General features: G+C 29.9%; 1 protein-coding gene across 1 annotated transcript in view; it reads left to right on the top strand.

The window, feature by feature from the left end:
* The window catches only part of LOC109597389 (uncharacterized), a 78,290-nt gene extending 64,742 nt beyond the window's left edge, over nt 1-13,548 (top strand). The window contains exons 2-6 of the mRNA XM_020013063.2: nt 5,740-5,826; nt 5,885-6,105; nt 6,344-6,457; nt 6,563-6,684; nt 13,367-13,548. Of these exons, the coding sequence (XP_019868622.2) occupies nt 5,903-6,105; nt 6,344-6,457; nt 6,563-6,684; nt 13,367-13,548 (621 nt within the window). The 5' untranslated portion in view covers nt 5,740-5,826; nt 5,885-5,902. The remainder of the gene's footprint in view (nt 1-5,739; nt 5,827-5,884; nt 6,106-6,343; nt 6,458-6,562; nt 6,685-13,366) is intronic.
* Nucleotides 13,549-18,983: the final 5,435 nt, after the last annotated feature.

Raw genomic sequence — 18,983 nt, 5'->3', positions numbered from 1 at the left:
TATTGCACCGTATCGTGTCTGACAATGAAAAGTGGATACACTACGATAATCCATAGTGTATAAAATCCAACTTAGGCTGCTTCTCTACAAGATGTAATTTATTATGAGTTGCTCAAACTGAATGAGTCGAACCGTAAAAGAAAAACAGCAGTAGAGAGACACGATAAAGTGATTTTATTACATGTCAAAACTTGACCTCATGTTGCAAAATCAGTGAAAACCTTCCTGGGAACTCTTCAATGGGATGTTCTACCGCACCCTCTGTATTCACCATTTCCGTACGATGTCACATGGTCTGGCTGAGCAGATACCATTCCGAAGATACTAAAGAATAGACATATGAAAATTTGAGTGATATATTTTTCTTCCTTATATTTTAAATAAAGCTTTTATGCTGTAAAAAAAGCAGCGAGAACTTATTCAAGGTCGTAATATTTAATAAAATTAATTTTTTAATGTGTCAAAAATTTGTTAGTTGTTGAAGTCGGTGCTTTCGATGCGAGATAATTAATATTAACTGTAGTTTCAGATAATCAAATGGTAAAATCTTTAATCCTAGCTTGACTGGGACACACACTCCCGGTCATTGGTGCTCCGAGTTTGAACGGTCTGCCGTGTATCTTGATAGTCACTAAAAACTTTCGAACAAATTCAGATCTGTATATAATCTCATTCAAATTCAAACCATGTAGTTCCGAAATTACAAATAAGGATTCTTTCACCCTAGTTACGACCCTAGTAATTATCCACTTAAAGTTTCTTTGCCACTACATCTTCATAGAATTAATTATAGTTGTAATTCATTTTACAGGTTCTTTCCTGATTAATTTCCCTTGGGAGGTGCAACCTTAAGTTAAAATTTTGAAGTCAAGTGAGTTTTAAAAATTGGTGTCATTTTCCTTATTTGTTCACAATCTGTTATATATAATAAAATTTATTTCCCTTTTGTGTTTATGTAAATGTAAACATGAATATTATTGAATTATATAAATAACGAGTGACTTATTATATCATAAAGATTAAACAAAATTATTCAAATTTTAAACTAACTTCGAAATATATTCTAATTCACAAAGAACAACAAAAATTTGAAATAAATATAATATATGTTCCATAACACTAGCTCTAGTGTTAGGAATTTGGTAGCAACTTAAATCAGTAACATCTCTAATTGAGTACTAAATTGTAAAGCAATCCTCTCATTTATCTAATAAACAAGAGTTGTATATGTTTGTGAGAAGAAAAGTTTTTTCCTATTTTAAGCTGTAAATCCATTTGTTTGTTTTGTCTTTATCTGAGCTGATCTTATTTATATTAGTTGTCTATTCTATTAAATTAAAGGACTACTGTGATGTTATTTATGTATTTTTATTTTATAAAACAGCCTTATTAATATTATTATACATTAGTTTATTTTAGACTTTTAGTTTTACCTGAATAAACAATTCGACTTCAAGTTTATTTGTTAATTTTAGTTACTATCTGATTTGGTCAAATCATCTTAGACTATAGGTAAGTCGATTAGGCTAAGTTTTTTATTATTTTGTAAAAAAATGTTATCCAGCTCATCCGCGAAAATGGCATGAGGCTTGAAAATAAAAAAAAAGGATCACCACGAATCTGATTACTAAAAGACACACCGGATTACTCAAGTAGTAATCTAAATTCAGAATAACGTAACTTGTCTATTTGAGTAAAAATTATTGATAAAAAATGGTTTCAATTATAATTAGGCATATTTTTCTTACATACGAAAACGTTTAATACATTTATGATAATTTTATCGATAAATATGTGGGCTTAAAAACATGTTCTTCATCAAATGACTTCCTCGAACATTTTACAACTAAAGAACTCAAGAGTGTTAATAATACTTCCGAGATAGAAAATGTTTCCGATGCAAATAATAACGATTCAACGCAAAATAATACTTCATCGGATGTTGTATTAGGTACCCAAGACACTTAGTGAAGTCAGAGGTTGAAAAAAGCCAGATTAAGTATGAAGAACCTCATATAAAAGGAGTGGTAAAGTAAGTTTAGAATCACAGTCCAAAGAAAACGTTGGAATTCAAAATTTTAATTACGTTAACATTCTTTAAACCAGAAAAAATTATGCAAATAAAATATTTTAATCCCCATGATAACTCTAAGCCTTCAAAATTAACAAATGAAGGTAATGAGACATTACTAAGATACACTCCGTTGAATGGCTTCTTTACGTTTTCGTAACTACTCTTTCAAAAGGTTTTCTTGAATTTACCATATTTTCGCCAGTAATAGTCAAATTACCACAGCCACGTATAACAAGAATAATCCTTCCTCTTTAAGAAATTATTGTGATATTGAAGTCATGAGTTATTGGGGCATAAGGTTAAGACATATTTAGACATATCAAACAAATTAACTTTAAGGATTAATTTACACCACTAATTTAGATTAAATCGTCCGTTTAAAATAATAAAGAGCTAAATTTTGTAGCTTATATTAATAATAAAATATCTGAATTATTTTTCGGAATAATACTCCAGCCGTTAATCATAAATTTAATGATATAAAAATGAAAACATTTTTTAAAACAAATAAGCCCAACTTCCCGGTCTTGGCATTAATAAATTTCTCCAAAACAAAATTGTAATTAGATTTTAACACCATTCGAATTTACCAGTATTTTATGTCAGGAGGTGAAACAATCAAAATGCGAACGGCATTTGTAGAATTTATCACTGGTTTTTGTAATTAAAGCTTTTATTGTCGGCTCTCGTAATTCATGTCAATATTCAGATTATAAATCATTGCCATGTTTATATTATTCGGATGTTTTGCATATGTGGAGCAGATATTTTTAATGTTCCAATCAGGGAGCTCGTCATATTAATGTACTTGTTAGTTTTTTGGAATCAAAAAATTCGTTTAGTTATTCCACCGTCCTATTGTTCGTTGCATTTTTTATGTAAACTCATAGATTGTGAGTCAACAATAAAAATGATAAGCTTACATACGCCACACAATACCAGAAATGTGGTGTAATTCGTATGTTTTTAAATGTCTGGCTTGTTCTTCTGAACAAATCATTCTGTCAATTGTTATTCATTGATATTTAATTGTAGATGTGACTAATGAGTGACATTAGTCAAACAAATACACAAATATTGATTATTAAAAAAAATAATCCTAAAATATTTAATGGGTAAACATAATTGTTTAAAAATATATAAATTATATGATTTAATTTAATTGCATTTGGTATAAACAAAATACTTTAACTGTCCTTGTTGTAGGTTACATGATTCTAAATTAAGGTCTAAATTGATCTGTTGTTGTTCATGTCAGTATCTATTTTTTGAGAATACAAACATTTTACCAGTTTTAGGTAACTAACATTCCATCTCAAGTAAAATAAAATGTTTTTCAAGTGCCTCTCAAAGGAAAATAATTGCCAATGATAAATATGAAATATTTCTCTGGCTAACAAATCCTTCAAAGCATTCAAATACAATATGTATTTGTAAAAGACGAATACACTTCAAAATATATTTTTGTTGAAACATTAAATTAGCTCGCTGTACATACTTAAAAGTTTCGATACATAAAAGCCGAAGTAAGATATGGGATAGAATATAAATAAACTAGTCACAATAATATAGGTATCAATATATAAAATCTTGTACGCATTATTTACAAACTACAGTACAATTTAATGTTACTTCTTTATTTATTTAATATCTGTAGACAAACTAAAATAATTGAAATTTTTCATAAAATGCTTCACAATATCGTTGTTTGTCAATCGTCTTCATCGTGCTGTATCATTAACAACGATGCTCTTGGAAGACCTGTTATACAAAGAAGGCATCTCAATCGAGACAAAGTTGTTAAGGCCTTAGCACTTTTCCAAGAAGGTCGATCGTAGAGGTACGTAGCAAACTTGCTTCAAACAAGATTCACAGATTCTGGAATATGTGCAATGAAATTGGTATTAATCATAGGAGACTATATACTGCTCGTCAAAGACTCCACGAGAAGATCAACATTTGGTTCAGATATCACTTCAAGAGTGAACAAGAACAGCTCACCTGTTAGGAAACCTTTACTATAAGGACTCAGGGACACACAAAGGGTACGTAATAGAAACTGCCCTAATGAACACATTAACTATAAAATGAACCAATGGAGTCAGGTTACAGATGTACCCAGAAGATCAAATAACGCACTTCGCTGAGAGAAGAACTTTTGGACAAGGATCTATAATAGTATGGGAGGTATAACTTCAAACCGACCTCTTTCTTGGCGAACGGTTCCTTAATAGCCAGGCTATACATTGACCGTGACCTTTCATGAATCAATATGGACTGCCAGAGTTGTTCAAAATTTCTTTGAAAAGCATAATTTGGGAGTTATGGAGTGGGTAGCGAATGGTCCCGATGTAAATCCGATAGAACATCTTTGGAACATTCTAAGGCGACGCCTAAGAAATCTAGAACCTCCAAGAATTATCTCAACAGCTTCAGAGAGAATGGAAAATTATGTCCTTAGACTTGATCCGTCGGTTGATACAATCAATGCCTCAACGTTGGGGCATTCTCACTATTAAATATATTTTTATAATTTTTTGACACTTTATGTTATATTAATAATAAATAACAATTCGCATTTGTTTTTATAAATACATTATGTTTCTAACATTATGTTTCTAATAGCAGTATTAAGTAATAAATTTCTTGGGATTACTTTGTAGCGAATACAATATATACCAATCAAAAACCATTTGATCCGAAACATCATACACGACAGAGAGAGTAAGTCTTCATAGTGGGAATCTTTAACTGTTTCTGTCAAAATTCAGTAGAATTAAAGGCTTTCCAATCGGTATGTATGAAGTATTCCTACTGGGATAAGTAATCCTTATACATCACTAGTACGTACCGTAGACAAATAAAACTGTACTGCGTCTTTGTTTCTAGACAGATTTTGTTGAAAATATTTATAAACATTCTGAATATTTAACTTTATATAAAAGCTATGTTTCTACGCAATCTATAAAGACATATTTTCTTAAAAAATGAATAAAAATGATCCTAAAATTTGGAGTTTAACCAGTTCAAAAATGAAATATTAAAATTGATAACCTCTAGCATTAAAATTTTATCAGTAAATAATAATAATTTACATTATAAATTTGCGTCGAATTTAGTAATAATTACCAGAGTAAAATTTTAAAGTGAGTTTTAAGTCTAATATTATAAAACTATTTTCCCAATTAAAGTAAAATACTGATTTGAAAAGAAATTATTTTTTCCAATAACACTATTAATTAATGTGTATTTAAAGTCTGGGATAAAAGTAAATAATTTAAACAAACAAGTGATTTCAATAGTTTAAACATGTTTAATTGATGTTCAACATATCGATTTAATTTTCATTAATATCTATCATGTGTAATTTTACAGTTAAATACACATTTCGGAGAACTAAAAATTGATCAGTTAGCAAACCAAAATAATAAATGCAATTCAAAGAGACAAATCGATCATTGCATCATATATTTCTCGTTGGCGTATTCGTATGAACGTTTAATTAGTACAAAGTAGAATTTCAAATATTTATTCATCTCATTACACGGCCGTTAGTTAAACGCGCTAGTATTTTGTGAACAACTGTGATAAAACCTCAACTCGCTATATTGTCTGTCTTTACTATGCAGATTTGCGGAGTTTTAATTTTGTTTCTCTTGATTCAGTTGGGAATTTGTGAAGAAAGTAATGATACGTTAAACAGGTCTAAGAGGTCTGCCCTTTTAGTTTTTCCGTTTGGAGGCACTTTTAAGGTGTGTTATTCTTTACTTACATAAATATTTCACCGGTATTTCACTGCCGTAATTTCAGATAGTGTTAGGTATTGGTATGCCTATTCCTTTGGGTATAAAACAGTCTATGGCCATTGGTTGGAATCTTCAATGGCAATATCCATGTGCAACGAATATTACACAATTACAGTCATATCCACCCGTTGTTGGAAAATCTCGAGATAAACGTAATATTGAAAACGAAGACCGACCTAGTGATCGAGCTTTAGCCTACAAGGGTTTCGAAGACATATTGGAAAGGTAACCATTTAATTTATGCCATAATTTTTTTATTCACTTGTTATTAATAGTTAATTAATTAAATTAAAGCAACAAATTATTGGTTTAATTATTATTAAGGACGAGGTTTTTTAATTTAAAATGAAAAAGTTTAATTATATTTAACAAAATATTTTTAATTAATTTAATAATTCACTCATAGAAAAGTCTATTAAATTAAATATCCAATTATGGTGGATAATTTTTATCACATTTACAGACACGGAATAAACGGACAGGCTTGTCTTTTAAGAAGTATTTGTGAAAACGCCATTTTCAGCACATCTCATGAAATAAACGGGTTATACGGAAAACTAATACATATAGCTTTAACGTAAGTATATAGTGCTTATATAGGAAGAATTAATTTTTATACAATTTTATTAATTTCTACTATAATATTAATTACATTGATAATTTTTTTAATTTATTTTTTTAGACCAGACTATGGTGATGGTGTGGTTGAGCCTGATCTAGATCCGATATATTTTGACGCCCAAAGGGCGGGAGAATATGGAGTGGATTGTAAATCTCTTTTTCCCAATTGCAATTTAAAAAATGGTATGTTAGACTTAATATCAGTTTTAGATAAATAAATCATTAAAATTTTTACGTGTTTTTAAATAATAAAATTATCAATATGTCACCAGTCTAACTAAGAAAAATATATTTTTTTTAGAAAGAGTGGTACACGCATTCCAACACTCCTCTAACCGTAGAATGATTTCAAAATATGCCCCAATTTCTGTTCACTTCTTCTTTTGACTCAAATTTTTTTCCTTGGAGCATCTTCTATATGTCTTAAAAAAGCCGGTAGGCGCTTGATGCCAAATCTGGAGAGTATGGTGACTGGAGAAGTAGTTCGAAGCACACTCATCCAATTTAACCGTTGTTTTCATAGACTTGTAACTTAGAATTAATTTACCACAATGCTTATCAAGACACTGTTACTTTCAACAGTATTTTACGCATTACAAAAATACCTTTCTATTCGTTGTGTTGAAAATTACAAAACTGGGACCACTAAAACGTTTGTAAACTCTAAAGCAACGACCAAAATGTCACACATCTGTTTGAATGTTAGTACTATTCGGATATCATGTGAGTCTGTCATTAATATTACCATACATGTGTCAGACAGGAAACATATTGAGTAATAAGTAAAATCTCAACTTAGTTGAAAAGTGGATTTTAATAAATAATACGATAATCACTAAATAAAATATTTAAGCAATGAAGCTTTCGCGTTGGCATTCATAAATATACCCAGGAGGGATTTCATTATACAACCCTCCTAAATCCCAAAATAAAATTTCTCTCACAATTAGTACATCATTAATATTGTGAAGAAACGCAACCAATTTAAAATAATATTTTTAGAGAACTTAACAAATAACTAATTTAGTTAATTCTAACATAAAATAATCTCTTTAGTCATTATTACAATAGACTATGAAAAAACAAAAAAATATTTTAATATTTTTGTTACAATTAAAATAATAAATTATATAAGATGCATATCATTAATACGGATTTTTATAAGGTATAATATCTTTTGATTTAACACAAACATTTAGAAACATAACATAAAGAAAATGTATAATAAAGCCAATATTTATACGGCAAGTTGAAAAGTTTTACACTTAGCATCTTTGCATAGTGATTATTATAAACAATACCTCGAAAACTTTTATAATAAATAGTAGTCCCAACGAGTGGTGTAGGAGATTGTTGATAAACCTGGAAGAATGCAAATTTAAATTTCAAGATAAAATGAGCAACGTGCCTGAAGTTTGTTTCCATAAAACGAAACTCCCTGGCGACTTTTGACTTTCTGGATAATCAAGAGGAACACTGCCACTTTAGTTCTGCACACAGAACGTAATTCGCAGTAGACTATGATGTCGTCGTTCCAGGCCTACTGGATAAACCAGCCAGCCAGAGTTGTGATGTTGATTGATGGAGATATCTTGCTGTTATAGTTACCGTAGAGACTTGCCCTATTTTATCTTGCCCTCCTCTCTTCTTACGCGGATGTTTTGTAAATTTAAACTAATGGCACTGCATAACACCCAATCTGAACAAAAAATACAAATCTTGCTTTTAAATTGAAATCTTGGAGTTCCGTGAGTTTGTATAAAGACTGTGGAGATATTGATGGTAGTAAATTTGCATTCGTTAATGTTGGTTTTGTAGTAAGTATATGTGGAATTCGCTTCCTTGTGCATGCCGAAGCCACGACGCAATTCCTCAAATTTCTTAGACTCAAATCAAATTGAGAACAAATTTGAGGTATTCGTAATGTGTAGACTCTCTAATAGGGAATATTACAAAAGTTAATTAGTCGTTGGTAATTAGAAATCCTGTCAACTAATATAATCTTATAAATATTGCAAATCTTCAATATTATTTTGTAAACACAATTACATTAAACAAAATTAATTTTTTTAAAGAAAACATAAAAAGGAAAGCAAACATAAATAAAAAATGGTTCTTTTACTAACAAAATTACCATAACAATTATCTTCAATTTTAGAATTATATTTAATTAATTTATCTTCATTATTCTTCACTCTAGAAAATTGTCATACGTCTTCGAAATATTGTGCCCTATATACCAGGTGGGCAAGTTAAAATAGCGTTTTATTGACAAGAACTGGTACATACAAACTATTAAAGTATATGTCGAAGTTAAAGCGATGATTTGCTGGTACTACACCGGTAAAAAACGTCACATTCATTTAGTTGGTTACGAGTTAATAACATATATTTTTTTGATGGTAAACATATCGAATGTAAAACCAAATAAACATTTACGTGTGATATTTTCCTGTTTAATCAAAAGGAACAGTCATCAAATACATGTTGAGACTTCAGACGGCTCTGACCATCAAGTGACATTTTCAATGTTATTAACAAAAAAGGTGAAAATCAACCAAAAAACTTTAATGAAGATGAATTACAAGCATTATTGAACAAAGACGATTCATAAACATAAAAAATGATGTCAGAATAGCCGAATGTCACTCGGAAAGCCATTCCAATGATGTTTTTACGCCAAAAAAAAACTGTTTCTTGCATTGAGTTGTAACTAACGATAAAGAATGAATATATTTGGAAAATCTCAAACCCAAAAAGTCATAGGTTACGCCAGGAGAACCGTCAACATTGAGTGCAAAACTGAACTGGTTTGGGAAGAAGAAAATGTTGTGTTTTGGGATTAGAATAATGTGGTAGATTGGGCTTGAAAACATGACAAGTTCATTCTGTGGTATAACAACGTTCCTGCACCTTCAACTAAAGTGTTCAAGAAAACAGTTTCTTACTTGATTAGAAACTTGTATGTCACCCGCCCTTTTCACCAGACCTGGCACCTTCTAATTATCATCTCGTCTCATGAATGGGACTCGCACCTGGCTGATTAATACTTTAAAACTGATGTACAACAATGTCTTGATGAATAGATTTCAATGAATGATGAAGTTCTTATATCCATAAATTGTCCGAGAAATGGACAAAATGTGTAAAAAGCGAGTGCCTAAAATTTGAATAAAAAATCTTCTTAAATAATTGCTTACCTTTCATAAAGAAAACATTTTAAACTTGTATACATGTTAATCCAAAAACAACAAACCAGAAACTTGTAAACCAATCTTATAATTAACAACAAATTTAACCAAAATAAGTGAAACGCCACATTGCTTCAAATTTCTTGGAGATTTTGATTTACAATTGCAGCTCTTTACCCATGTCATTGTGCACAATATAGATAAAGCAATTGGTTTTGCTCAATGAACCGACATACGCAATCTTTGTTGAATTCTTTTATAGATATTAGTAAGAAATAGTGATCTTCAACAAAAAGACATGAATCTGCGGTGACAATTTCATTAATATGTCTTTATACACGGTTAATTCTACATTACAGTAAACAACCACAGCAAACGAAAAATCTTACACTTTTAACTTAAATCATCTAATAAGAATCAAATACTTCGTTGTTCTTGCCCATTAAAAAAAGTGCTATGAAAGGGAATAATCTTCCATATTTTCGAATGCATTAATTTAAGCCCATGTTTCTGCTTATTTTGGTCCATTCTCTACTTATTATAATGTAAATATCATATTATAAAGTCAAGTCAAATGATTTTAATGTTATTGTAACACTAAACTAAAAAGGTGCTTCAGCATGTTTGGTGGAGTATTCGAAAACTTGTTCACTTTGAAAAACTGAAACCAAAACAAACTGTTAAAAGCAACCTTGGAACAGAATCAATGTTGGGGAGATTTCAGTACTTCAGTACCTCCTTTTTCTCACCCCACTTAATTCTGAAATTACAAAACCTTATATTTCAGTAGTTTAAGCAGATTTTATTTGAAACCTTCATGGCGATATCTTTTGTCCGTTTACATACAGTAATTACTTGTGATTGTTTTGTGCTTTTCTCGGTGTATTTTGTTACTTGCTTAACTCTTTCTGTTTTTACTTTATCTGATAAAGTTTCTGTTAGGTCAATTTCTATAAATCAGTTCTTATAATTTATAATTTTAAATGAAAAGTTTAACTTCGAGTCAAATAGCTTTTTTGTCAGATTTTGTTACTTTTCAAATAAATTTAATTAATCAATTTTATACTTTTATTTTTTGTTTCTTTTTTTATGCCTTGGTATTTTTATTTGTTAATATATATAGTTTATTTTCGCTAATTTGGATTTTAATTACTAATCACTAAAAACCTAAACAGTAAGACATGTAAGTATATTCTAAGTATCCGGACAACGGGGGACAACGAAATCAAAGGTTAGTGACACTATAATATTGGATAAAATCGCTCCCTTTAACCTGATGTTTGGTAATTAAATTGGCAACATACCCTTTACAAGACCTTTATTGTAAACAACTGGATCAAGTGAATCAATCTTTAATCGAAAAGTATCCGTCGATTGTCAATTATACCCCTCACCCACCATACTCACCCAATATTGGACTCTCAGATTTCCGCTTATTCCGATCCCTACAACATTTTCTTAAGGGCAAAAAATTTAGATAAGGTCCAAAATGCCATCTCGAGATATTATACTCTGTTATTCGGTCCAGGAAAATTTGCGCACTAATTAAAATTAAATTAATAAATAAAGACTTAGGTAAATTGAATTAAAAATTAAATAGATTGAATTTAATGTAAGAAAGCGATGTTACTTTCCATTCCTTTGGGTCCCCCTATATATCATTTTTTTAACACTCTGTATAACATAGAATAATTGTATATAAACAATTTATTTGTCATATTATTTTTTAAATTACTTAGCCTAGATATAAAAGATTATTTTATTTTTTGCTGCATTCCCTTTTAATCTTTAATAATGACAGAGTTCTGGTATAATTGAGTCTACCACAACGCGTGTTTTATTGAACAGTCTGACACTTTTTAAGTACAAACTCAATCGAATGTTCATCAAATTGATTGTACTGAAATGAAAATATAAAATATATTGTAAATTTTAATAAAAAGTATCTGCGTATATTTTTAATATACACATATTTCTTATTTGAGATAGTTTTGTGCATAAACAATTCGTTATTCTTAAAGTTTACTTAAACATGTCAAGTATTATAAATCTCATAAATTATTACACATTGTTTGGAGTCATGATCAATATATTTCACATCCTTTAAGTTATGCAGACGGTTAGGATGGTCCCTTAAACATCTCCCAAGAATATCTCAGATATGTTCTATTGGGTTAAGGTCTGGACTGCGAGCTTGCATTAATCCCAACGTCAGTAGGATAATTTCGGACAACATGGGCTGTATGTGATCATGCATTGTTCTGTATAAGTAAAAAATTTGGTCCTATCAAAGGGGCATATAGCGCGACATGAGGTTGCAAATTATTTTGAATAAGTCGTTCCTTCGTTTTAAAAGTAAGACTTTACAATTCTTGTAGAAGGAGTTGTAGCACGATTTCTACACTGACCTGATCATCAGTATCCATGAACCATTGTACATACAGGAAATGGTTGTATGGGATACATCAAACCTTTCAGTTATTCTGGAATAACTCCAACCTTCTTCCACTAAAACAACCCATCCGGAATTAAATTTCTAGATTGCGTTGCATATTGACAATTTTTAAGTCATATAAAAGGATGTTTCAGTTTTTTGAGTTTTTTAAGTTAATACAAATAATTTAATTAAATTGAAAAATTTCTTTATAAAATTATAGGTGTTCCTGGTCACTGCTAATTACTTTTCTTCTATTCTTATAATTTCATTTTTATAAAAACATTTATACTTTAGACAGAAGTAATGTATCCTATATATTTTTTATTCAGTTTTATTTGTCCATTTTTCATATTTCTTTTATTAATACCTCATTTATAGTTTAAAGCTGTTATTTTCCTCATTGATTAATCTTTTTTCAACTGTCCTAAATAAGCTTGATAATCAGGTCTGTTCAATTCGTTTGTTAATACAGCTGTCTTCCCATTCTACAAGATGAAGCTGATCCACTTTTATTGTCATGGATTGGATGATTTAACATAGTAAGCGATTTATGCTTTGTGCTTTATGAATAGATTCCAATATGTTTTAATCAAAACTAATCTTGAAAGACTTGCTTTTATGTTGATTTTTAACTATGTTGTAATATGTAGCTAAGCTTTTTTCAGAAATTGTCTTTTTATAATGTAATGTTTACATTTATCGTCCTATTTATCTTCATTTTAATTTTGTTGTTTGTTTTAACAGTTTGTTCTCTTCCTCAGCGACGTTTTGGATTTAAAAATTGCATGATACAATCTAGTTGCTTATAAACAGATCTTTTTTATCTACTATCGACATAACATTTCAATCCGTTCAATACTTAAAAAACAGTTCGGCATAGTGGAGACTTGTGGTAAATATTTTACTGGCTTATCCAATTTCTACAAAATCAGTATGTAAGTCTCTCGAAATCCCTTTGTGGACAGAAGAATGCATAAAAGTAAACATTTTTGACTAAAAAATATTGGATTTTTTATTTAATTTAAAGGTTTCAATGTAAAGATTGTTGTTAAGCCACCCAAAATCTTATACGTATTGGAAAATTTTTGGAACTCCTTAAATATTAAATAAAGCCACAAAGTAAAAATTCTTAGCTTAAAAAATAGTGCCTAAATTATTAATTTAAATTAATTTCATGATAAAGTAGCGCTGGACTAAAACCAGCGAACTCACCACTTATATTATTACCTTGTTTTAGAGGGTGTTGGATGGACAAAGGTGCAGCGGAGTATTCCAAGTGGCTCGCAGAGCACCATCGACACAAAGGAGTGGCACAGGCGTGTTCGCACTCGCCTACAGTTTTTTTACAGGATTCTCGAATGCGTACCATTATATTTCCTTCTTGGGAATAGAAAATATTTTAACATTTTAGTTAGTTAACACTGATCTGGCAAATCATGATGTTAATGTCTGTCAGCACTCAATATAACAAAATAAATCGCAATTCAACCTCTTCATCTTTCATATTTATTCAACTATTGAACTAAAAATCGTTTGTAAGAACTGCATTTTGCAGTGTGATAGGTCAATATTAAACTGATATTTCTAACCTGTTATTTTGAAATATTAAGTTATCAAGAAAGTTATTTTTCAACCTTAAAGCAAAAAAAAAATATGTCTTCAACATCATAGAGTTGGCAAAAAATATGTAACAACATAGTGATTATTCAGCAATCTGCATTTCCCCTGTTCCTCAAATAAAAAATGAATCCTTATTATTATATTATCGGAATGTACATGGTCTCAATTTAAAAACCAATCTCTTTTATAATAACTTCTCAAATCACGACTATGACATTATTAGTGTCTTCAATGCTGTATATAATTCTGAGTTATTTCTTCCTGCTTATAACGTTATTCGTAGTGACAGAGGCTTTGCACTACTGGTCGATTCAAGGAAGGTGGTGTATTTGTAAGTTTGTTCCGCATAAATATGTATGTAGATGGTCCAAACCTATATTCTTTCTAATGTCTCTTATATATACCATCTATACCATCTAAGACAATTGGGATATACTTACATAGTTTCTAGTAATCTATATAAATAGACGAAAACTATATACTCTTAGTTGATTTTAACATTCCTAAGTATTATAACGACTTTAAAAATTGTCTCAAAGCTTCATGTTTCAAACTTTTTTATGGTTTACTAAATCTACAACAATATAACCACATTAGTAACTGATGGTCGTCTACTTGATTCTCTTCAATTTCACCCTTGGAGATACTGTTGCCGACCTTATTCATTATCTAGTTCCGGAAGACAAATATCATTCAGCACTGAACTAAATTTTATATCTATTTCTCCACAAAAATTTCTACTTAATTCAAACAATTCACTATTGCTAACATACTGGACATTTTTGGACCATCAACTAGATACAAACACTGCTTCGAAATAATTTTATGGTCCCAGGAATGTGTATAATTTCTTGTGTAAACAAAATCAGGTAGTTTCCAGTTTTGAATTTGTGTTTGTGTATTTTTGGTACTCATTATCATTTAGGCTATATATTGATAATGAATAACAAGAATACACAAACAGAAATTCAAAACTGGAAACTACCCGATTTGGTTTACGCCAGAAATTATACACATTCCTAGAACAATGTATTTCATTGGAACTAAATTCTCCAATGACATTGTCAATGCATTTGGAAAATCATTTTAGGAATCATATATGGCTTCATTTTTATCACCACTTCAACGTACCAACAACTTGATTAATTGCTTCTCATTAAATCTGACGAGTGAAAACCAAACACTAACGATCCCAGAGAAATTTCCCATTAAATTTACAGCAATGCTAGACAATATTTCTAGTTCCTTTTTTCCTGAAAATCTGCTATTTTTCCTGAAAAGTAGAAAACTACTAAGATTATTAATATTTTCAAAAAAGGTGATAAATCTTTGGTACCCAATTATCACTCAGTTTATTTACTATGAAACTTTTTCAAAATTTTGGAATATTTGTATCTGTATTTATTTATTTAAACAAAACTTTATTAATCGAAATGAGAACCATTAGAATCAATATGCTGATGGTCTAGAATTTTTGGGTTTCGGAATCGACGAAGTCATTTTGTTTTTTTTTAAACATTTCTCGTGTAGAAAGTTGCCGAAATGTTTGAAAAAGTTATCAATTAGTAAAAGATTTAATGAGTATGGCGGATGAGACAAACTTTCGAACCCGAATACGTTCTACTTCGTCGATGGTCGTATAGTATCCAATTTTCATCACCACTCACAATTCAATCGAGAAACAGCTTGTTCACGGTTTTTGTGATTTACGTCCAATTCGTGTGGCACCCATTTGAATACTAAGTCTATTATTAGCAGAAGATCTATACTAAACATAACTAATTAAATTGTTAAATTTTAACCACATATTCACTGTTACATAAGAAGTCAGTCTATAAAAGCTTTGGCCCGCCGAATCCAATTTTAGCACACCGTTCTTTTTAACCTTCTATACAGGATGTTTCTCAACTTATCCGACAAATTTTAACCACATACTCACTGTTATATAAGAAGTCTATTTTAAAAAATATGATAAGTCAACTATTTATGCATTTTTATCTCGTTTTCTGTTGCTGTATTAAATGCGCATTCGCCAAAATTGTACGTGTCCAGATAATAGTAAAGGATTTTCACTCATATACTTTTTAAGGTGCTTCACATCTACATAAGATAAAAAAATTCCACTTCATTCATCAATATACTCTCCTTCAAGATTGATACATTTATGTATAATAATTAGAAAGTATTTAATTCTCTGGAGCATCTTTTCCATGTCTGCAAAAAGCCAGTGGTCGCTGGGGGCTAAATCTGATGGGTGGGGAAGCGACTCAAAGCGTGATTCATCCCATTTAACCATTGTTTTCTTAGATTTATAACACGGAGGGGGCATATGGGGTCATTTCTGCACTCAATGGACCTATAATGCCACATAATATTCACTATTGATAGTTTTACATGGACACCATAATCTTGCCTTAGTGAAGCTTGTACGACCACCGTTTAAATTCAGCATAGTTAATAAGAGTTGGTTTCCCTGGAACAGGATCCACAGAATGCTTATCAAGCCACTGTTTGGCATCAATAGTATTTTTCCCCTTCAAAAAACAATGTTTAATCATGACACAAAATTCTTTTTTATCCATTGAAAATTACAAAACTGGGGTCACTAAAACGACTGTAACATTTGAACTAACAGTCAGAATTTCATGTTCTCTGTTGTTAACAGCATATGTAAAAAAAACTATTTAATGAAAATATTGATGAAATTACGGTTTATATACATATTATATATATATATATCAACATATATGTTTGAAAAACGATACCTAAAAATAAATTGTCACTAATTTTTTTAATTAAAATTGTTACCAAAATTCAAAAATATAAGATTATTTTTGATTTTTTGTTTATTTAAAGATTGAACTCTAGTCACGAACTATCTACTAAATCTAAAATATTTACTAGTTTAAAGTAAATAAATATAAGGTTTAAGTAACTTAAATAGGCAAAGCACCAAATATTTTCGAAGAGAAATACATAGTTGTACTAAATTTGATTACATTAAAATACCATTAATAACACGACGTCAAGTTTTTAGATAAAATTTCATTTTACTGGATCTATTAATTTTGTTTAATGTACATTTTCGGTTATGATTAATTGTTTAATATTGTTGTTATTATATGATCCTTTATGAACACTCCTTGGTCCCAAACTGTATATAGCATAGATTTATCTTTAACATCATTCTGCGTTAAACAGATTGCACTCTGTCATTGTGTGTGCCTTTAAATAATTTATTATACTATTATTTAAAAGGACGTCAATTATGCATACATGAGTAACAGGAAAAACATATATAAAATTATAATTTTATGTATGTATGATTGATTATGTTGATTGAAATGTAAATTAATATTATACATTTCAATCAACATAATTTATTTCTTATTCTACTAATTTTTGGATTCAGAACATACATTACATAAATGTCATTAGTAAACCTATTACCTATACTAAAAGATTTTTAGTGAGAAAAATATCGAAATCTTTTGATAATTGATATCTAAAATGATTTGTGACAATAAATTATATTTTAATTTGAATATTCCGAAAAGGAGTTGTGTCAGAGAACTATATAACATTAAAAAATGTGTATGTGAATTTCAATGGCTTATCAATTTAATTGTATCAATATTAAATATAACAATAGTCTCGATTAAATTTTTCGTCAAATGATATTTTGTCACATTGCTTTGATTTACCTTTAATAATACGTTCAATATTCATTTAGCGAAGATTAGAGAATTGGTCAAGTCGACTACAAGATTTAAAATGAAATAAGTCAACTGGCACTTCTGATGGATAAAAGAAATGCCTCTTTTTGATGTAATCAAGTTAGGCAACGTCTGCCGTTGGGCTGTGGTTATGCGGTTGATATGTTAGTCACGTGTACACTTTATGGCGCCCCGCATACCGATAAGCCGTTGAATAGAGCGATCTCAATAGCATTGATGACCATTTGTCTAAGCAAATAAAACAAACATCGTTTACCTGATCTGTGTGTCGAACAATTGGACCCTTATGTTGAAACGTAAGTGAATTATTAGCATAAATTGCAATCAAACTCGTCGTGTTGGCTAATTGTTAGTCGCAATGCTAACAATAAATTTACCTCGATTCCTCCTTTAATTAAATAATAATAAATTAATTTAAAATAATGACACATACATATTTTTATAGAGAATTCATTGTTCCACGTCGATTAGTTCAAAAGTTATACGAGCCCAAAGTTTATTTATTTATAAAGTAGTAAATGCATTAATTTTAGGGGGTGATTCTACAGGTTATTTGGAGTCTTTTGGACCCCATATTGCCTTACCCAAAAATTATTAGTTTTGGTTTTTGTGGTTTTGATCAATAATCACGTCCAGGATCAAAATTTCTCGAAAATTATTAAATAGTAATTAGTTTAATTAGTATACGCATTACCATCACTTTTTGCCGGACAATTTGAATGGTGTATTAGATCCTGTTCCATTGGAACATGCTTTTCCAACACGACGGATACCCAATCCATTATAAGATCACTGTTCAACAGTTTCTAGATCAAAGATTTTCAAATCGTTGCATTGGTAGAGGGCTACCAAGAAGCCCTGATTTAACACCGTTGGATTAATATGCGTAGGGGCACATGAAAGACAGGGCATATGCAGTTGTAAGAGCACGGACTTGTATTAGAAATGAATGACTTCTTATAACCTTCGTTCCTTATATCAGTCGACTTCAAAAGCACAATATTACAGGACCGTAGATGACAAAAAGTCTATTCAAGAGTTAAACAAAGTTAAGTAAAGATTTCAATTATGGTAAAAAAACATATCCTAATGTAAATAAACTTGATGGAGTATAAAACAAATTAATTAAATGTTTCATATTTAAATTGTCTTTTACTAGACTAAAAAAGTTTTTTAGATTGCACACCATTAATATCTCACGTAAACTTAAGAATTAAAATGAACCCATTTTAAATACTTATTCTATGAATGAGTTATGTACTCGTAGCCTTGGATTTATAATTATACTCATTATCTCATTAACGTCATTAAAATTTTATACAAAAGAGAGATATAATCACAGAAAAAAACATGTTCAGCAAGCTACTGTAAAAAATGGAGGTGTTTAAATAAAATGGCCAGTTACATACATTAATTAACAGGTAATATTTACAAATAAAAGGGCTGTAGAAATTATTGATTCAACTGATACAAATATAACAAGCAACAGAAGCTGCC

Source organism: Aethina tumida, chromosome 3 (genome assembly GCF_024364675.1).
Source record: "Aethina tumida isolate Nest 87 chromosome 3, icAetTumi1.1, whole genome shotgun sequence".
In the NCBI taxonomy this organism is placed as follows: domain Eukaryota; kingdom Metazoa; phylum Arthropoda; class Insecta; order Coleoptera; family Nitidulidae; genus Aethina; species Aethina tumida.
This window is presented reverse-complemented; position numbering and strand designations above follow the sequence as displayed.